This window comes from Arachis ipaensis, chromosome B10 (genome assembly GCF_059453495.1).
Source record: "Arachis ipaensis isolate K30076 ecotype BB chromosome B10, ASM5945349v1, whole genome shotgun sequence".
Taxonomy (NCBI): domain Eukaryota; kingdom Viridiplantae; phylum Streptophyta; class Magnoliopsida; order Fabales; family Fabaceae; genus Arachis; species Arachis ipaensis.
The window spans coordinates 63,319,167-63,341,810 of record NC_142435.1 but is presented as its reverse complement, the minus strand read 5'-3'; the positions used below and the strand labels follow the sequence as shown (position 1 = coordinate 63,341,810).

Below are 22,644 nucleotides of genomic sequence, written 5' to 3'. Positions count from 1 at the left end.
TTCATGATTCCAACCCGGTTCAATTCGGTTCTCTCTCCAAATCCAAGAGCAATCAACCAAGGCCTCTATCAACCCAATTCCATCAAGAGCAAGGGCCCATTATCATCACTCAAAGGCACAAGAGATAGTTAGAATAGAAATTTCATTTTAATTGTAATTTGTTTTGAATTTCATTTTCATTTTGTAAAAATGCCTATATAAGGCATCATTCTCATTTTAGAAAAGGGAGGCCCGAATAGAGAGAATAGGGGGGCGAGCTCCACTAGGGAGCATTAGGAATACAGAGCTCTCTCTCTGAGTTTCATTTTCTGTTTTGAATCTTGAATTGAGATTGGAAGGAATTCTGTTTTCATTCTCTATTTGCAACTTCTCTTTACTTCTTTTGCAATCTTTTTTTAATTCTCTGCAACCTTTCTCTTGTTGAATCAAGGAAGGATCCACTCCTGAGATCTTCAACATCCTTTTAAATTTCTGCAAATTAAGCACAGTCACTTTGCTCTCTGATCTCCTTGTTCCCAATTTACTTTCCAGCACTTTTGTTCCTCTGCATTTTACATTTGAGCCACTGTGATCTGAATTTACTTTTCATGCAATTTTAATTTCCTTGCAATTGTTCTAAGCTTTGATTTATTGCTTTCATTCAATTTCCCTGCACCCAGTCTCCTTTACTTTCATGCAATTTACTTTTCTTGCAATTTAAGATTCTTGCAATTTACATTTCTTGCCCCTTAAGCTACTTGCCAATTTACTTTCTGCACTTTAATTTTCCTTGTCATTTACTTTCTGCTGCATCAATTATCACTCAAATGTTAGCTTGACTAAACTAATCATCCACTAAAGTTGCTTGATCCATCAATCCCTGTGGGATCGACCTCACTCCCGTGAGTTTTATTACTTGATACGACCCAGTGCACCTGCCGGTTAGTTTTGGGTGTTTTGGAGAAATTCATTTTTCCGCTAAAATATCCCATCAAGTTTTTGGTGCCGTTGCCGGGGATTGATTTAGATCAACAATGATTATGTGGGTGAGAAGTCTAGATCAAGCATTTTCTTTATTTTTGTTTTCTGTTTCAAAGTGAAACCAAGGTGTTTGAGTTTTTGCCTCACTAAGAAATTCTCATCTCTGATATGAGTAATTTCAATTTTCCTTGGTTGTGTATTTTACAAAACTCAAATGGAGTTCAACTCATCTTATGATCAAACAAATTCTATGGGATATCACCCACCATCACCAATTTCTAATGATGGATGGGAATATCACCAAGAAACTTCAAATTCTGGGCTCTCCAATTCATGGAGCCATGCTTCAGAACCACAAGATGAGAAAGAAAATCATATTGGATATTTCCCTCCACCACAAAATGATTCAAGTCATTATTCCAATGGTGGCTGGGAGTATTACCAAGAAACTGCAAATTCTGAGCAGTCAACTCACATGAGAGATTGTCCAACCTCACCTCCCACTTCTACATTTGAAAATTCTTCATCACCTAAATATGCCTCAACACAAACTTCCACGAACCTAGGCCACTCAAAGCTAGAGATCATGTTCAAAAAAAATGAGGAGGAGGCAATGAAAGCCTGGAAATGGGAAGAAATTATCCGTCAGAGGATGAATGAGCACCTGGAGAACATAAGGAAACACTTAGAACCATCAAACAGTAAAAATCAATCTGTGGGAGAGGAAGTGGAAAAACAAGAACAAAAGGTCCTTATGTTAAGTGAAAGTGCAATGAAGAAGGAGGAAAAACAAGAGGAAGAAGCTACTGAGTCAAGTGGATTTTTAATGAAGAATGAGGTGGTTGAAAATGAAACCACACTTGAGGTGACAAAAGAACCTGAACACTCACAACCTCCACAAACCTCCCTGGACCAAAACGCCTCAACACTTGAATTTGTGATTGAAAGGTATGAAGAGGAGATGAAGAAAGCTTGGGAAGTCAACAAACCTCCTCCATAAAAGAGCTATTAAAACAAATGTTGAGTGTAAAAGAGGAAGTGGAGGAGCAAGAAAGTGAAGAAGTCATTCCAAACTCAAGTGAGGCAGAGAAGTACATAAAGGAGGAGTTCATGGAACCACCAATACAAGAGACTCTTGATGAAAAGAAGACTCCAACAATCACACAACCACCAAGACTTGGATTCAAAGAAGTGAAGGCAATTAACAAAAGCACCAAGAAGAGGATTGTTACCAAACTACCAAGGACAACATTCAAGAGGAGGTCAACCACAAGCAATCCAACCCCTGGACCAATAGCAAGCAAGCTCAATCAAGCCATGTACAAAAGAAAGCTTGCTGAGGAGAAACCAAGACAGGGGGTAATAGCTGAATCTTCTCCTCCTTTGAAGTCATTTCTCTTAATAAATTGGAAGAAGAGGAAGAAAGTAAAGAATAGGTAGACAGTAGGTACATTTCTTTTCCTTGCTTTGTTTAAATTTCAATAAATTGGCATATGGTTACATTATAAGTTTGGTGTTGCCCTGCAACAAACTGTTTTCCATCTTCATGGATGATTGCATCAATTTTACATGAAAGTGACACACCAAGATTCTAAGTTTGGTGTGCCACCTATTTTTCTATGCAAATCAATCCAGCAACATCACTTGTCTGTATAATCATATTGCCTTTTACAATGTTATTTTTCTTCTTAGTTGGATAATTTTTGTTTTCTCTTTGTTTCATTTATTTACTTGTTTTTAATGCTTTCCTTCATCAACTGTTTTTGTTAATACATCACCAAGACATCCTTATTCATAACAGACTCTTCATTTGGTGATTGTATTTAACATATAACAGTTTCTTTTGTTTAGTTTTAGTTCAAATAAATTGACATATGGTTGCATTCTAAGTTTGGTGTTGCTATGCAACAAAATTTGGTTCCAATTCTTACAAGATACTTGCATTAATTCCAAGTGAAAGTGTCACACTAAGTTTGGTGTGCCACTTATCTTTTATGCAATGTATTGTGCTCACCTTCTTAAGTTTGCAATCACAATGTCTCTGTCTCTTGTGCCTTGATTATTATCTTTAATTTTGCTTGCTTAAAATACATGTACTACTAACTTTTCATTGTGTAAGACATTCATGATCCATCTTAGCCCCATAGCCATGGTTCTAATTGTTGCTTGAGGAAGAGCAAGCATTCTGAGTTTGGCAAGGGAAGGAGGAAGAATAGAGGAAAAAGGACAACAATAATGAAGATGAACTACAAGGTTGTAGAGTTCCTTTTCTCCTCATTTGTTTCAAGCACTATAAACTGCATGATTGTCTTTACCCTCTCTGTATGCATGAGTGTATGAAAAGGCATAGTTTGATTTCTAAATTGCAACATGGTGCTGTGCCATTATGATTACCAACCCAAAAACATGATGGAATATTTTCGCGGAGAAACAACTTTCTCCAAAACACCCAAATCTAACCGGCAAGTGCACCGGGTCGCATCAAGTAATAATAACTCACGGGAGTGAGGTCGATCCCACAGGGATTGAAGGATTGAGCAATTTTAGTTTAGTGGTTGATTTAGTCAAGCGAATGAAGATTTGGTTGAGAGATTTGTGATTTGCAGAATTTAAATTGCATAGAAAGTAAAGGGAATGGGTAATTGGCATGAAATTAAAGAGAACAGGAATTAAAGTGCTGAATCTTAAAGAACAAGAAATTAAATGGCAGAAACTTAGAACGCAAGAAATGTAAATTGCAAAATCTTAAAGTGAAAGAAATGTAAATGGCTTGAATTGTAAAGGGAATGGGGAGTTGGATTTGCAGAAATTAAACAAGGAAATGTAAAATTGCAACAAACAGAGAAGTAAAGAAGGACTTGAATCGAACCGGATCTTAAAACAAAAATGTAAATGAGCATGAAAACAGTAAACAGGGAATGGGAAATGGAAATTCCGGATCTCAGGACCCAAGAGACTAGAAAGCCAAGTCTAGATCTCAATGCCTTCCTAGATCCAATCAAGAACAATTGCAAAGAAAATGTAAATTGCAAAGAAAGTAGATGAAAAGCAATTAACCGAAACTGAATTCAATTGTGCAGTAAAATTAAACAGAGATATCTTAGGATGAGATTGAAACAGAATTCCTTCAATTCTCCAACCCAAGATCCAAGACAATTGTAATTGAAATTGAAAGCAAGAAAACTAAGAGGAAGGGAATTCAATTCTCCTTCCCCGAGACTTAGAAATTAAAATTCACTCAACACCAAAAGCTCTCCGAAAACTCTCTATGAAAACTAAAAGGGAAAGCCCCTTTCAAAACTTAAATTCTAATCTATTTATACACTTTCTTCAAATGGTCTTCAAGGCTTCAATTGGGCCTTTGCTCTTGGTGGAATTGGGTTGAGAGAGGCCTTGGTTGATTGCTCTTGGAGTTTGGAGAAGAACCGAATTGAACCGGGTTGGAATCATGAAAGCTTGAGTAAAAGTTGGAGTAAAAGTTAGGGGTCTAACTTTTGCTCCAACTTTTCACATCAGCACCCTTGTTTTGCTGATACCAACGTTGGGGCAAAAGTTAGGGGTCTAACTTTTGCTCCAACGTTGGCCTCCCCTTGGTTATTCATGGCGCCAACGTTAGCCAAAAAGTTAGGGGGCTAACGTTGGCGCAAACTTTTGCTAGTCCAGGGAGTGTTTTTCATGTGCCAACGTTAGCCAAAAAGTTAGGGGGCTAACGTTGGCGCAAACTTTTTGTGCATCCAGGGAGTGTTTTTCATGCCAAAAGTTAGCCAAAAAGTTAGGGCTCTAACTTTTGCTCCAGCTTTTGCCCAAAAGTTAGCCAAAAAGTTAGGGGTCTAACTTTTGCTTCAGCTTTTGCCCAAAAGTTAGCCAAAAAGTTAGGGGTCTAACTTTTGCTCCAGCTTTTACTTCCTGGTTCATAATTAATCCAAAAGTTTGAGCTAAAGTTTGAGGGCAAACTTTTGCTCAAACTTTTTGTTCTCTCTTCCTCCTAGCCCTTCCTTCTTGCATCAACCTTTCTCCAAGCTTTCTTCACCTATCATTAGTCAACCAAACACATCAAAGCTATGCTCAAAATCATGAGATATTCATTCTTTCATAATATGTGACAATTATAGCACAAAACCTCATGAAATAGCATGAATTCATACATGGTTGATTAAATCAAAGGAAACATGAATATCTACCCAATTGGCTTGCTTTTGGCTCAAGAAAGTGCATAATTCAGTTGAAAACAAAAGAAAAAGGCTAGTGAAACTAGGCTAAGTTGACTTGTCATCACAACACCAAACTTAAAGCTTGCTTGTCCCCAAGCAAGAAATGATTTATTGAGAAGAAAGAATGAAATGGAAGAGGATGTTCATGCTAGTAGAGTGTTATTGGTGGTTCATGGGGTTTTATGTGGATATGCACATACTCACCTCTTATTGACTCTTAAGCCTAGAAAACCTCCTTCAAGCTTCAAGTGACATACTGCTATGACCTCTCATTATTCCTTTATCCTTGGCTATTATCTTGTTCATGAGCTTTATTTGAGTGTCATGTGTAGCAAGTTCATTTCCTTTTCTTTATACTTGACACATTATTCACTATAGACACTTGGCTCACATTCCTTCTTAGAACATTGATGCCCAGCACCTCTTTGGGCTACTAAATGCCTTATAGTTAGGTTGCTCTTGATAGTGGACTTTCAGCTGATGATCCCGGGTTAGTTAACCCAAGTCACCAAGTGTTGATGCACTCCAAAGAGCTTAATAATCCAAGCAGATCCTAATACAAAGACACCACAGGCATATATTCTAAGGTTCAAGCTATTGGTGTCCAGCTTTGTTTCTTTTTGCTTTTCTTTTGTTCTGCCACTTCTTGGCTGTTTCTTTTTTTCTCCCCTTTTTTTCTTTCTTTTTGTTTTTCTTTCTAACCAAGGATTTTTATTTGATTGAGATTCATAGACAGTAGGCCACTTTCTACTTAAGAGGAGACATCCTAGTTCTCTTATTCATTAAAAGTGAGCTATCATACAATCACACATACATACCACCACTTACTTTTATTGTACTTCTATCTAACAGAGAACTATCTTACTCCACATTCAAACATTTCTTTTATTGAATTAAAAATGCATGGGACAAAGCATGCTTTTTGTTAAGTGAAAGTAAACATACAAGCACACACTTAGACTAGCTTACTTATTTTAAAAGAGACAAACATAATGCAAAGACTATTAATTAAAAAGAACTACTTAAAGATGCAAAGACAACTTAGAACAGATAGAATGCATGCTTTTTTCTTTGTAGTGATGAACAAGGAGCAAGTCCACCTTTCATTTGTCATGCTTTTTCTTTCTCCTTTCATACACTTGGTTGCTAGTGTTTCCACCATCCGTGTTTGTTGTCTGTTGGCCTCGCCAGAATCTAGCCTTATTCATAGCCTCCTCTACTCTATCTTCAAGTCTCATAGCATTGCTTACCTCTACCTCACTTCTCTTTTTGAAGAATTCATCAAAAGTTGGGAAAGCCGGATCCATGTTGTGCAAATGTTCTCCAATATAGTTCAGTTTGATTTGGCTATTGATGTTGTAATCGGCTTGTACTTCATACCTTGCATCTTGGAGTGTTGTGAACTCTTTGAGAGCCCTCAAATTTTCAGCTTGCATTTGTTCCAACTTTCCAAAAGATTCATGAGATTGAAAAGCATGTTCTTCTTGCATCACAAGGAATCTTGACTCGAATTCACTTTGTTTGTTCATCATTCTTAGCTCTCTTTCTTCTTGTGCTTGTTGGTTTTTCATGTATAGAGAATGGTATTCCTCTTGCCTTTCTTGAATTCTCATGTACTGTTGTGACAATCTTCCTATTGCTTCTTGCATTTGAGTCATATCCATATTGCCATGTGGGAAAAAGTGCAGCTGTTCCTCCTCCTCTTGTGGCTCTTCTTCTATGTGTGGCTCATCTTCTTCCATTGGTTCTTCTCTTTCCCTTCTTCCATGTGGTCTTCGGCCTTGATGTGCTTCAAGGGGCATCATCATTCGTTCAATGGTTATGGGCATGCCTTGGTTTAACCACATTGGATTCTCCTCTTCCATTGGAACTTTAGCCTTTGCACACAACCTCCAAATGGTACTCGGATAGTACAACCAAGATCCGGCCGAATTCTTCTCAGCCAGCTTTTGAATGTCTTTTGTAAGGATTTTATGAACTCTTATCTCTCCTCCCACAATGATGCAATGCAACATCACGGCTCTCTCCCTGTTAACTTCTGAGGTGTTCACTGTGCCCAGAATTGATCTTTTCATCAACTCATACCATCCTTTTGCTTCCGGGGTGAGGTTACATCTCTTCAGATACTTATATTTGTTCTTGTCATCTCCTTCCCACTCTGAGTTCTCCATACAAATGTCTCTCACAATCTCATTATAATCCTGATCCTCATTCAATCTTTGTTGGTATCCCGGTTCACTAAAGCGGACTGACTTTAGTTTCAAGACTTTCTTGATTGCATCCGGGCTAAAGTATACTTCCACCCCCCGCACATAGCTCTTGTATGTTGGGGGCTCACGCATGTCAAGTCTTGAGACATTTGCATAGAACTCTCTTATGATATTGGCATTGACTCGGGTGGCTGGTGATGCAAGTTCCTCCCACCTCCTCTTTCGAATTTTGTCCTTCATTTCTTGGCATCCATCATCCGGCAACAAGAGTGGAATTTCAGGATAGATCCTTTTCTCGTTCATCCATTCAATTTGCATTTGATGGTACCGAGACTTGAATCTCCATTGGTCATATCCATGTGTGTCTTCCTCCACCATGGGGTCTTTCCCTTTTCTTCGTTTGGTTCTTGAGGAAGAAGCCATGATCACTTGGTTGGTTGAGTTTTGTGAGGTTAAAGAGAGTGTGAAGAATGTTGGAGAATTTGATGTGTGTTTGGAGCAAGAAGAAATTGAGACCGAACTTGTTATGACAAGAAATGATGAAGGGAAGTTTAAATGGTTGGAGTTTAAAGCAAGAGAAATGTTGAACAGAGCTTGTTATGTTGAGGAGTGATGAAGGGAATGAAGTTTCCAAGGTTGGAGTGATTCGGTCATGTGCATGGCTTGAGGTGGTACGTTTGAGCAATGAAAGGCTAGATGCAACTAGACACTATGGGGATCAAAGGTGTGCATGTAAGGATGAATGAAGACAAGGCTTGCTTCTTCACTTGCCTTTGCCGTGATCATTCTCAAGGAGTGGCAGATTTCTTTTTCGAAGCATGTGATGAGATTTTGTCCTCATGCTATGCTTTCCTTTGTCTTGTCTCCTTCATTGAAGATTCTTTGACCACCTAGTCATCACAACATACATTAGTTTTGTCCAACTATGGCAAGAGTATTCCTTTTATATGAATCATCAATTCTTATATCCAAATGAACCGTGACTCATCTTTGGAGGACACCAAACTTAATGTTTGGTCATGCATGAAGAAATTGTGTCTCTTCCTCCAATTAGTGAAATCCCAATGTCACTCTTAGTTAAATGTTTATAAGAATTGCTTTCATCCTAATTTTCTTTTTCTCTCTTTTTTTCATGAAGGGTCAATTGTGTCCCTAAATCGGTTCATCAAGTTTTGATGAACACCAAACTCGTTTCTTGTCAAAGGGTACATCACAATTGATGCCTTCATTACCGAATAAGAATTTTTCCATTTATAAGATTTTGGAAAACAACAATTGTATGATTATTGATGCATGAATTTCAAATTTTCATGAAGCTATGTGGACACCAAACTTTAGTGTTTGGCCATATGCTTTTAAGCTTGCAAAACGGAATTATTTGTAACGTTGGTTTAGTGTGCTTGAAGGCACACCAAACTTAGAATTCTCAGCATATGTTTCAAAACAGTGCATGCAGGCAATGGACATGTTCATGAAAAGAGAAAAGAATTCATGCTCAAATGATCATAACTTATTGAATTTAAAATGACATGAATCTTAAATCATGGGTTGCCTCCCATGGAGCACTCTTTTATTGTCATTAGCTTGACATTGAGGCTTTCTTTTATGGTGGTTGGTGCTTGTAGAGCCTCAATTTGTCTCCCCTGACTGTGATCCTCTTCTTTGTTCCCTGGTGTTCAATTTCAGCATGCTCTAATGAGAGTATGTTGCTGACAGTGTAGTAGTCCTCAGTTTGTTGGTTTGCCCCCAGCTGTTGATATATCAGTTGCACTTTGTCACCTTTGGAAAGCCCCTCTGTTGGGATCTTCCTGTTCTTCCAACCCCTTTTTGTTTTGTTTCTCCGTTTCATCTTTCCTTTTGTTGATCTTTCTTTTCTGGCCGTAGGCTTCCCTTGGGGACCTCTCTTCTCAATGGCTAGTACTCCAATATCCTCTTGGGCCTCTTCATCAGTCTGCACAGTCCTTAGCCTTGGGATGTTGCTGTGACTCTCTTTGTCAGCTTCTTCCCTCAACTGTGATTCTCCCTTGTCAATTTTCATACAGTCTTTCTTCTCATTACCAAACTGTGCTTCTGGTAACACCTTCAGAGTGACACTCTTGTCATGCATTCTGAGAGTTAATTCTCCTTCCTCTATGTCTATGATAGCTCTAGCAGTGGCCAAGAATGGCCTTCCCAGAATAATAGAGTCACCATCATCCCCTTCTGAATCTAGAACCACAAAATCTGCAGGGTATATGAAATTGTCCACCTTGACCAGAAGGTTTTCAATCATACCCCTGGGGTATACTATTGACTTATCTACTAGTTCTAGAGATATCTGTACTGGTTTAACTTCCTCTATATGCAGCTTTTTTACCAAGGAGGATGGTATTAAGTTGATACTTGCTCCTAGATCGCACATTGCTTTAGTGATGGTTAATTCCCCAATGGTGCAAGGTAGCAAAAAGCTCCCTGGATCTTCAAGCTTAGGGGGAAACCCTTTTTGAATCAAAACCCTGCATTCCTCAGTGAGCAGTATGGTTTCCTTCTCATGCCAACTTCTTTTCTTGTTGATAAGCTCCTTCAAAAACTTGGCATACAGAGGCATTTGCTCAAGTGCTTCAGCCAAGGGAATGTTGATTTCCAGCTTTTTGAAAGTTTCAAGAAACTTGTGAAAATGCTGGTCCTTGGTTTCTTTGTTGAACCTCTGGGGATATGGCAGTGGAGGTACAAAGGTTCTCTCTACTTGTTGCTTTTGATTCTTGGTTGGCTTTTCAACTGCTTCATTCCCTTTTTTTGGAATTTTTGGTTGTTCCTCCTTTGCTTGAGTTTGCTTTGAGGCTTCCCTGCTTGCCATTGCACCATCATCATTGGCTTCCTCTGTGTGTGTTGGCTGTTCCTCTTCTATTGGTCTTTTGCTGCTCTCTACTTGCTTCTTAGTAGTGTCATTGTTGCTCGTCAATGTTCTCCCATTCCTTAATTGTATTGCCTTGCATTCTTCCTTAGGATTTGGAATTGTGTCACTTGGCAGTGAGCTTGAAGGTCTCTCAAGAGAAATCTGCTTGGAGATTTGCCCCATCTGTCTCTCTAGGCTCTTCAGGGATGCTTCCTGATTCTTGGTTACCATTTCCTGGTGTTTCAACATTTTGTCTATCACAGCCTCCAAGTTAGTGATTCTCTGGGCTTCAGGTGATACTTGAGGTGGGTTATGAGATGTGGGTGGTGGATGATATGCATTTTGGTTGGTGGGTTGGTTATTGGATTGGTACTGGTTGGGGTTGGGGTAGTTGTTTTGATGTTTTCTGTAGGGGTTTTGGTTAGTCTGCTGCTGGTTGGTGTTTTGGTTGCCTCTTGGGTTGTTTTGATTTGAGTTCCTCTGCCATGGTTGTTGGTTTTGGGTGTGATTATCTCCCCATCTGAGGTTTGGGTGGTTCTTCCAGGATGGATTGTATGTATCACCATACACTTCATTTGGTCCTTGGTTGTGCATATACTGTACTTGCTCTTGTTGTTGTTCTTCTTGAGTTTCTTCACTCTGTCCCCATGTGGTTGATGGTTGGCTAGTGTTAACTGCTGCAACTTGGAGACTATCAATCCTCTTGGCCATTTGCTCAAATTGTTGTTGAATTTACTGCTGCATTATCTTGTTCTGAGCCAAGATTGAATCCACTCCTTCTAGCTCCATTACTCCTCTTCTTTGTGATGGTTGGCGGCTTCTTTGATGAGCAAAGAAATATTGGTTGTTAGCCACCATATCAATGAGATTTTGAGCTTCCTCTGCAGTTTTCATGAGTTGCAAGGAGCCTCCAGCTGAGTGGTCAAGTGATTCTTGAGCCTTTAGGGTGAGTCCTTCATAGAAGTTCTGTAGCTTGTCCCACTCAGTGAACATTTCTGGTGGACATTTCCTCAGCAGAGCCTTGTATCTCTCCCATGCTTCATACAGATTTTCAGCATCCAATTGTGTGAATGTTTGTACTTCGGTTTTCAGCCTGTTAACCCTTTGAGGTGGATAGAATTTGGCTAGAAATTTAGTCACCAAATCATCCCAGCTAGTGATGCTTCCTTGAGGAAAGGTTTCAAGCCACTGTGCGGCCTTGTCCCTTAATGAGAACGGGAACAGCAGAAGCTTGTAGGTCTCAGGATTTACGCCATTGGACTTGACAGTGTCACAAATCCTTAAGAAGGTAGATAAATGTTGATTTGGATCCTCTAATGGTCCTCCCCCAAACGAGCAGTTGTTTTGGACTAATGTAATGAGTTGTGGCTTCAATTCAAAGTTGTTTGCATTGACATTAGGGGTGAGAATGCTGCTTCCACAATGTCTAGCATTTGCAAAGGTATAGGAGGCCAAAACTCTCCTCTGGGGTGGGTTGTTGTTGTTGTTATCTGTTCCACCAGGTGGATTGGTTGAATGCTCCTCCATATCTTGGAATTCTTCTTCTGATTCCTCTTCTCCAACAATATTTTTCCCTCTTTCAGCTCTTCTTAACCTTCTGAGAGTTCTCTCGTCTTGTTCATGAAAGGTGGGTGTGGTTCTTCTTGTACCTGACATACAATCAAAACATAAGAAACACACAAACCAGTGACACTTCAATCTACTGCTAGAATGAAGTTTTAGTTAGCTTAAGCAAAAATTCAAACAGTTAGCGGGTTAATTGCAAATTAGAGAAAAATAAAGAAAAAATGCTTGATCTAGATCACCACCTCACTTAATCATTGTCAATCTAATCAATCCCCGGCAACGGCGCCAAAAACTTGATGGAATATTTTCGCGGAGAAACAACTTTCTCCAAAACACCCAAATCTAACCGGCAAGTGCACCGGGTCGCATCAAGTAATAATAACTCACGGGAGTGAGGTCGATCCCACAGGGATTGAAGGATTGAGCAATTTTAGTTTAGTGGTTGATTTAGTCAAGCGAATGAAGATTTGGTTGAGAGATTTGTGATTTGCAGAATTTAAATTGCATAGAAAGTAAAGGGAATGGGTAATTGGCATGAAATTAAAGAGAACAGGAATTAAAGTGCTGAATCATAAAGAACAAGAAATTAAATGGCAGAAACTTAGAATGCAAGAAATGTAAATTGCAAAATCTTAAAGTGAAAGAAATGTAAATGGCTTGAATTGTAAAGGGAATGGGGAGTTGGATTTGCAGAAATTAAACAAGGAAATGTAAAATTGCAACAAACAGAGAAGTAAAGAAGGACTTGAATCGAACCGGATCTTAAAACAAAAATGTAAATGAGCATGAAAACAGTAAACAGGGAATGGGAAATGGAAATTCCGGATCTCAGGACCCAAGAGACTAGAAAGCCAAGTCTAGATCTCAATGCCTTCCTAGATCCAATCAAGAACAATTGCAAAGAAAATGTAAATTGCAAAGAAAGTAGATGAAAAGCAATTAACCGAAACTGAATTTAATTGTGCAGTAAAATTAAACAGAGATATCTTAGGATGAGATTGAAACAGAATTCCTTCAATTCTCCAACCCAAGATCCAAGACAATTGTAATTGAAATTGAAAGCAAGAAAACTAAGAGGAAGGGAATTCAATTCTCCTTCCCTGAGACTTAGAAATTAAAATTCACTCAACACCAAAAGCTCTCCGAAAACTCTCTATGAAAACTAAAAGGGAAAGCCCCTTTCAAAACTTAAATTTTAATCTATTTATACACTTTCTTCAAATGGTCTTCAAGGCTTCAATTGGGCCTTTGCTCTTGGTGGAATTGGGTTGAGAGAGGCCTTGGTTGATTGCTCTTGGAGTTTGGAGAAGAACCGAATTGAACCGGGTTGGAATCATGAAAGCTTGAGTAAAAGTTGGAGTAAAAGTTAGGGGTCTAACTTTTGCTCCAACTTTTCACATCAGCACCCTTGTTTTGCTGATACCAACGTTGGGGCAAAAGTTAGGGGTCTAACTTTTGCTCCAACGTTGGCCTCCCCTTGGTTATTCATGGCGCCAACGTTAGCCAAAAAGTTAGGGGGCTAACGTTGGCGCAAACTTTTGCTAGTCCAGGGAGTGTTTTTCATGTGCCAACGTTAGCCAAAAAGTTAGGGGGCTAACGTTGGCGCAAACTTTTTGTGCATCCAGGGAGTGTTTTTCATGCCAAAAGTTAGCCAAAAAGTTAGGGGTCTAACTTTTGCTCCAGCTTTTGCCCAAAAGTTAGCCAAAAAGTTAGGGGTCTAACTTTTGCTCCAGCTTTTACTTCCTGGTTCATAATTAATCCAAAAGTTTGAGCTAAAGTTTGAGGGCAAACTTTTGCTCAAACTTTTTGTTCTCTCTTCCTCCTAGCCCTTCCTTCTTGCATCAACGTTTCTCCAAGCTTTCTTCACCTATCATTAGTCAACCAAACACATCAAAGCTATGCTCAAAATCATGAGATATTCATTCTTTCATAATATGTGACAATTATAGCACAAAACCTCATGAAATAGCATGAATTCATACATGGTTGATTAAATCAAAGGAAACATGAAAATCTACCCAATTGGCTTGCTTTTGGCTCAAGAAAGTGCATAATTCAGTTGAAAACAAAAGAAAAAGGCTAGTGAAACTAGGCTAAGATGACTTGTCATCACAAGTTAAGAACAGAATCACGTATGACGTTCATAGAGGTGAAAAGCTTAAGAAGGAACGATTCCGTTCATAAGAAGAAAGCTATGAATCCAACATTTTCAAAAGAACAACAATGGCATAACCCATTAGTATTGTAAATCAAACTCAAATCAAAATGAATTAAGTAAAGTTTGTCAAACGAAACCCAACCGGGATAAAAGTGAAAAATTCTTTCTTTCCAAAATTTTGAAAAATACCCAAATACATAATCAAATGAAGTTGTGCAGTGGAACTATAGTAAAATTACTAGAAGGTCAAATTGTAATTTAAGGTAAATGCAGCTCCATAATCCAGTAAAAATACAGGCGGGGTATTGGAAATAAATAGTTGTTAAACTGTATAAGTAATCTCAAAGTTTCATATATAGAAAAGTATATATCAACTCAACAGCGATTCATAAAATCTCAAAATTGGCTGTGATAACTGTCAAGTAAGAGAAAAACTGAATCAACAATTTCTCAAAGAATGGACTCGGAATTCAGAGTTAGAAGGCACAACGCATTAAGACAAGTTCAAAGCTATATCAAGGAATATGTGAATCAGGAAGAACTCAAACAGAAAAAGACAGAAACAACAAGGATTCCAAACAAGCATATGCAATTGAGATCAAACAAGAATGCATATGAATAGAGAAATAGAGTGGAAACATCAAATTACTTTTCGAAAGGAGTAGCAAACAAGAACTTCAAGTTAGGACATAAAAGAACAAGTCGACTCGAATGAAATTCAAGACAGAACTGAATAGCCTCGAGAAATAGTTTCTAGCGTTCTCAAAACCCGCGATTCGCTTTACCCAAAGCTCGTATTTCATCTATGATAACCCATCAGTGCTTTCATATACAAAATCCACTAGTATTAAGCTGGCCAAACTTAATACCAAGAATTATGCAATGCAAGACTAACAGCGTTAAATCAATAGATCGTCATGTGCATAAAGCTCTAATCCTCGTCATTCGACAAGACCTAATACATGATAAACACTCAGAGTATGCAATTGAAGCATAGTCAGTCCATTCCTTAGGCTCTACAGGAAGAACTGCTCTGATACCATAATGTAACACTCTAACTACCAAAGCTCACGCTTCCGGCTGTGCAACTCTGATAGCTCGGACATTACGACAACTTTTATACTATTTAATACTATAATATGAGCCTGTTTAAAACTTTAAACCGCAATATCGCTCCCAAAAATACTTTCATCCGATAACATACATCCATAGATACCATACAACTTACAAAACTCATAAAGAGTACATCCATATATACATAATATATATATATATATATATATATATATATATATATATATATACAAATATATTTACAAGCATTAACCAATACAATCCCTATCCCTCTCACAGAATATATCAAGATAAAGGCGAGGGTACAATAAATAATCTACATCAATACAGAACATATCAATAACTAAATAAACTCTTCGTGACTTCTGTGCCCATATCCTGAAAGGGGAAAATGTAGGGGGGTGAGAACATCATCCTCGAAAGGGTTCTCAGTAGAGGGTTTTTGGGAATTACTGTAATAGGATATGTGAAGATAACCGCATCAGTGATTAATAACCGTCTTATGCCTCTTTTCAAAACAACAGTTTCCAATAAAAGTAAAGTCGGAAATCTTTTCGAAAAGAAGAACCGTTCAATTCTCAAAAACTCAAAAGCCTTTCAAAACGGTTTATCTATGCGGAACCAAAATAGCCTTTCATAATTTTTTTCCAAACCAGAAACACAAAACCGAAATCAACCATCAGTTCATCTCTTTCCAACCACGGCCCTAGGCCCAAACAATCCAACCAACAACCAATCACCACAATCCAACAGAGTCCCAGATGCAAACACAAATAGGAAGATGCAGGCACAAACAAACAGTTATTGCAAGTAGGACAATTAGCAATTAATCACAAAGGCAAGCCAAGTAAAATATGCACACCCAAGCAATGTCACATAGATGCATATGATGAATGCCTGTCCCTAGTGGCTGATGATATCATCTGTCGGTTATAGAGCCAACCCGACAAGTCCTGGTAGCTAACCATTGGACTGTCCCTCTGTCGCGCATCCCCAACTCGAGTTATACTCATCATAAACTTGATCATAATCATGATCCATATCCATCACCCTCATTGGTGAATATTTATGGGGGCGAGCTCATCCGGGGCTTTCACAGTGCCCGGCCACACTTACGACATAGGGTCAACAGAGTATCAAGTCTCAACCTGGAGCACGTGGTGGCTAGCCACTGGTACTACCCAGGGAAACTCGTAACCTCAGATAGTGGAAGTGCAACATTCACATTTATCAATGATTCAGCATAAACATGCAATCAATCTCATCCATGGATCAACATCCATCTCAGCCATCCGGCTCACGGTTCATTCCAGAACCAGCCAATATTCATATCATACACAGCCATTCCGGCTCACGGTTCAATCCAGAACCAATCAATATGTATAAACATACACAGCCATTCCGGCTCTCAACAAAACAGCACTTCCACATTCAAAATCATCAAATTCATGAAATCGGAATTTAAGCCATAAATCATTTTCTCAACTCATTTCACTTTGAAATCAAGTTTCAACTCTTTTCAGCCTTGGCTTTAAAGATCTCATTTCTCAAATCATCTCAGGCTCATAAGCCACTTTTACTCAAGGTAAATTCTCCTTTCAAAACAATGCCACTCTCGGCATCCTCTTTCCAAAACTTCCATAATCATGGCAAGTTAAAAGCCTCTTTGAGATATTCAAAATCACCCATCCAACAATGGGATTTTATAACAAAAGTTTCTCGGCAGAGTCCCAAGTCTTTAGGGGAGAATAACATAACTCATTTCGCCAAATTCATTTAAAATCATTAAAACATTGGCTTTCCGACTTGAGTAATAAAATAGGATCTAAGCCAAACCGAGTCACGTAATCATTTACTTCTTTCAAAGCCGTTTCCTTTACCTAGGCAAAACCAGCTTCAACCCCCATGATAAATTCTAAAGTATTTCAACTGTTCGAAATTGTTTTAGTCTTGCAAAAGTTCAGAATTCAAAGAGTACTTAAAACCTTTCTCAAAACATTTAAAAATGAAACTTGTCAATAGACAGTCAGGTCTTTTCAAAATCATTAAAACTCTTTAATTGAAACTCCCAAGGCAAATTCAAAGGCATAAACCCTTTTCACATTCAATTAGCTTTAAAACACAAGTTTCATCTAAATAACTTTCTCCTGAAAGAGATACAATGCCTTTCTTAAGAAGCAAGACTAAATCACAATTCCTTCTTTAATAATTCATTTCAAAAGTATGAATCATCCCTTTCTTGATAATTCAAATAAAATAGTAGAAGTCTTTAACTCATCATTCTCCGAACAACATTTCAATAAAGACTCGGATTTTATAGAAATTTTGGCAGCACCTCCCCTAAAACTTGGACTTTGCCACCCGGTTCGGGTCCCAACTAAACCGTATCACAATCCTTTTCAACAGCCCAAAACCAGAAATCAATTCAAAAGCAAGCTAAATCCAACAGTCGCCTCAGTGGCATATCTCAAGGAAACCATTTCAAAAATCAACTCAATATCAACCGATTTAACTCATTTCTAAAGCTTTAAAGAAACGGCTCAATAACAAATCATTTGTCCAAAACCAAGTCAATTAAAGTAAACCAGGCTGATTTCAAAAGTGCGTTCGACTTTTCACATTATCAAGATAATTAACTCAATTAAACTCAATTCTCAACGGATCAAACTCAGATTTCAAATCTTTAAAGAATTAACATCAAAATATTATATTTCACAAGCCGCACAACAATTCAGCCAAACAAGCATCCTTATCCATTCGAGACAATCAAATAACACACAAGGCAGATACAATCACCAAATACCAATTGTCTCATATCAGTATCCATATGTAATAATTCCAATACATAAAACATAGTTTTTGGAAAGCGCCCCTACCTCAAAACACAAATCCATAATCCAAACGCGTCACAGGATCCTTTCCGCCTCAGCCCGAGATCAACAATCGAAATCCTGGCAGCCAAAACCTCGGTTCTAAGCCACTTTTGCAACAGTCTCAACAACTCTAATCGCAACATACAACAACCGAAACTCAATCGTATAGCGATTAATGCCACAACCTCAGCGTATGATAACAGAACAGTAACTAAAGGACTTTCAAATAAAAAACGCTTACCGAACCGAAGGAGGAACGGCTGAACCGACACAGCGGCGGTCTCCGAACCGGCTCGGCGGCAGCCCGGCAGCCACCCCAAGCGGCAGCGGCGACAAATTCCAATCACGATGACTGAAACCAACAGGCAGTGACCATAGTAACCTCGGAATTCAAAAAGGACAGAAATCCCAAATAAAACCCTTACCGGCATTGGATCTCGACGGCGGCAGAGGCGTTTTCTGGCGACGGCAGCGGGGTCTAAAGTGGCAGAAACGGCCAGAAGCTCCGGTGTGGCTCCGGCAGCCACAACCACTTCTCCGGCAGCCATTCACAACAGGCGACGACCACCGCAGCAGCTGGCTGGACGGCGGCAGCTTCTGACGGCAATGGAAGCTCCGGCGGCGTTGCGGGTGGCCTCCTCATCTCTCTCACGCCGGGTTCTTCTCAGACGACGGTGGCGTCCTCCATTACTGGCGCCAGGGCATGACGGCGACGCTAGGTTGAGACGGAATGGCGATGGCGAAGGCACGGGTAGCGGCGGCGGCGCGACGCTCTTCGCGAAGCCTTCCTCCCTTCTCACGCGCATGCCCTCCCGTCAGACTCTTCCTCTCTCGCCTCAGTTCCGATCTGTGACGGAGGCGACCTCGCGAACAGCAGCGACGGCCTCAACTGGGCAGGGCGCGGCGGCAGAACGGCTCCCCACGTGTAGCTCTCGGCGGTGGCGGCAGAACCCAGTGGCGCCGGCAGACAGCCCCTTTCCTCCCTTCTCTCTTCCGTTCTCCCGATTTCTGCCTTTCCTTTCTTTCTCTTCGTTGGTTTCTCAAAGAACAGTATGTGTGTGTGTGTGTGTGTGTTTCGCATAGGGCTGCGCAGAAGGAGGATGAAGGAAAGCCTGGAGGCTGCGCAGCGTGAAGGAGGTTGGTTTCAGGGAATGGGTGTATCAAAATTAGGGTTAGGGTTACTTTTGTAATTTCAAATAAAAGTAGGGGTAATATAGTAATTGAAACTCAATTAAATTCAACACTAATTATATATAGAAAATACTATTTGTTCATCACTTTCACAAATTATTTTCAATAAAATGTCCAAATCAAATAATTAGAAATAATATACTTAATTTCTTCATTTTCCAAAATAGCAGTATTAATACTTAAAATATTACTTATTCAATCCAAACCATATAAAATCCTTATTATTTCATAACTATCAACTTTATACTTTAAATATAGAAAATAATCCAATAATTATAAAATTGGATAATAATCATAACTTATCTCAAATCCAATAAGTCAAAACTTGCCTTAATTATTTTTAATAAAAATAATTTTTGAAATTAAGGCTATAAATAACCATATGATCTGAGACTTGGTCATAGTAAGACTTTTCAAAAGTTCTGGGCCTTACAGTGCATATAGAGATATAACCATTGAACTGACTCACTTTGAGAATTCCTAATGGTTATAATTACCGTATATTTGTCAATAGGATATTCTCAAGATGAACATAGTAATAGAGTTTCCTTTGACCTGCGACTGTCATAGTAATTAACAATGTATTTATTATACTTTAATTCTGGACACCTAATACCCTAGGGTGCTAGTTGAATGGATATTGGGTATGATTTAAATACTTGTAGAATTAATGGTTAGTCAATAAGGAATCTGTCAACTCTCGGTAAAGAGTTTGAGCTCTATGATTATAATGACTAAGATGAATAAAACCTTGGCCAAGGAGATTGAATGAATGAAGAAATGTGTTTCTTAGGTCATTCACAGTTCATTATAATAATGGTAACAAGTTAGAGTTTGACAATTAAACCATACTCTAACGGTTAACTAAGAGCTAGAAAGATGGAAGGAATTATACTTTGTTCTTCTAAAGTTCTTAGTAAAAATATATTACTTCATACTATCGGATCGTCGAGGAGTGTACAGGAAAGTGATGAGAATAACAAGAGTTTTATTCCTTTACCTCTACACACATAAACGTATGTGAGCCTGATTCTTGGAGAAGAATTTTATGGCGTGCAAAGAGTTGCAAGAGGTTTCTCAATTTTAGATCAGAAGTCCATTGGTCAAGGAGTTGACAGCAAAGGTTGGTCTCGGTATGGATATGCATAGCGCCTTCGTACCATCGAAGGAGAAAGTGATTTTTACTAGCGTACACAGGTATCTAGGTATGATCTAAAATATATATTGTTTATTGGAATAAAGTTTAAGCACAAAATAGATCTTTAGGATTACCTTATTTTTCTTCCGCTGCGTGTTATGAACACATGGTAATCCTACACTTTGTTTAGTTCAAAATTCTTCTTACTTTTTTTTTCATAGAATTAATCCTATTTTGTTAATAGAAGTATTTGGATATTTAGAGTTTGAAAAAAGTTGCTTCTTTGTGCAAATGTCTTTAGTTGCTATTTTGCTATTTTTTATTGCCGTTCTTCCTCTGCTATGGATTTCCATTGTATTTTATTTATGCATTTTATTTTTACCAATACATTTGTCTTTTTATTTTTCTCTTTAAACTTGCATAAATTTAATTTAATTTTTACGGTAATTATAAATACAGAGGAAAATCCAAAAATAACCGATTAGGTAGAACTCAAAAGCTACTCTTTGCTGTGATGTACATTGTAAAACTGTAGGAAGAAATGAAAAACGCAATGTCCAGATAAACAATGAACAAACCACTACGACCCAACGCTTTCCTTCCTTCAAACTTTAATTTCGTGGTAATGGCTCCTACCTCTTTTGATAAGTTTGTTTTTAATTGATTTTTTGCTATTTTTTCTTTTTGTCTTCTATTTCCATTAAAAATCATGAGAGAGAAGCGCAAGTATGAATTTACTGTTTTCTTAAATTTACATATAATCTTTCATGCAATTTCTGTATCTCTTGTAAGTTTGTGACTCAAAAAGTATATATTAAAAGGAGATTAGACCTTTGTTGGTTTTATTCTTTTCTCACCTAATTTTTATCAAGTCTACAGAGACTTGATACATCCAGTTCCAATTTTATAATAATGATAATGACTGTGGTGACCAAAAGCACATATCGTAATATTCACTTCTAAAGCTCATACATTTTATATACCTTATTATAATGTAGATCAACCAAGTTGGAACTATTACAGAAGTCATTAAGGTGGTAAAATAGGCAAAGAAAGTACATTGGAGAGTGGTAACTTCTCGTAAATGTGGGAAAACTATAGACTCTTTCATTGTTGCTAATAGAATTGAGAAAATCAGATAGATAGTATGATCTTTTGTAAAATAATTCTTTTGTCTTCATATGTTAATACGTTATGATTTCTTTCAAGTGAATTTTATTGTGAAAAAATGCTACTTTATTTGAAAATTGGTTTCTTGAATGAAGGAAAGCGTTGCAGCTGTAGTGGTTTATTCAATGCTTATCTGGGCATTGGACAAAAGCGTTTTTGTTTTTATGAATTTTTTTAGACTTCATATTTGATGGGTTGGTAGTAGTGTGAGTAAGGTGTATGCAATTCTCTTAGATCTATCTTTGCACTATAAAGTATGTTGTAAATTTCAGTAGTTGATACAATTGAATCCTCTATTTTGGGATTAGGGAAGGAATTTCAATGCAGCATGCTCAAGATGGCTTGAGAGTCCCCATAAACTTATAAGATAATAATGCTTTTGGATTTGAGTCTCCATTTTAATCATCTAGATCAATACATATCGAACTAGCACTACAAGATTAATATTTATTTGAGGGAGTATTTTGGTAAAGGTTTTTAAAAACCTCCACAATACATTTTATTTATGGCATTTTAAAAAACCTCCATTAATTAAAATTCAAAATTTTGTAACAAAAGCTCATTTTGTCTTTTTCTCCAAATGAGAGTTGCTGAGTTCGCTGAGAGAGGGGCCATGAAACCCTAAATTTTCTACCTCCATCTTCATCACCGTTCTCGCCGCCGACGCCGTTGTCACTGCCGTGTTCGTTGCAGTAGAGAGCTTCTGGATCGAGCCACCTCTTCAATCAACGCATATGTTCTCTCTATACTGTTGTTGCTGCCACTGTTGCCACCGCACTTTCCGCCACCGTTGCCGCCACAGTTTCTGCCGTCGATGCCACCGTAGTTGCCGTGGTAGAACGATTTTCAGATCTGTTCACTCCTGAGCTTCTTCTTCAACGCCGCGTTCTCTCACTCCAATTTCTCCTTTGAACTTTCGCGCTGCTGGTACTTCTTTTTCTTATTCTTCCCTATTAATTTGCTGATATTTCTTCTTTATTAACAATAAATTTTTTCTGTCTCACCTCCTCAGTTTTGTTCAACTTTCTTACTGGTATCCTCTCTTGTTCTTCAATAATGTTTAACTGTTTATGGAGTTTATGTCTTGGCTTGATTATGGTTTTGGTTTGATTGAACTTTATTGTTGTTTTGGTTACTAATTTTGTTTTTTTATTGTTCTTGACTGTCTATTAATACTATTGTATCGCAAATGAGAGACCATTGTGCTTTAATTTTAGA

The 22,644-nt window shown here is 38.2% G+C and overlaps 1 protein-coding gene across 1 annotated transcript; it reads right to left on the bottom strand.

Moving 5' to 3' along the window:
* Positions 1-15,302: 15,302 nt before the first annotated feature.
* On the bottom strand, positions 15,303-18,475 carry LOC148580289 (uncharacterized). Its single transcript, XM_088501458.1, has 3 exons — positions 18,169-18,475; positions 17,931-18,057; positions 15,303-15,432 (listed from the first exon to the last, which is right to left on the bottom strand). The coding sequence occupies exons 1-3, from the start codon at positions 18,473-18,475 to the stop codon at positions 15,303-15,305; spliced, it is 564 nt and encodes a 187-aa protein (XP_088357584.1).
* Positions 18,476-22,644: the final 4,169 nt, after the last annotated feature.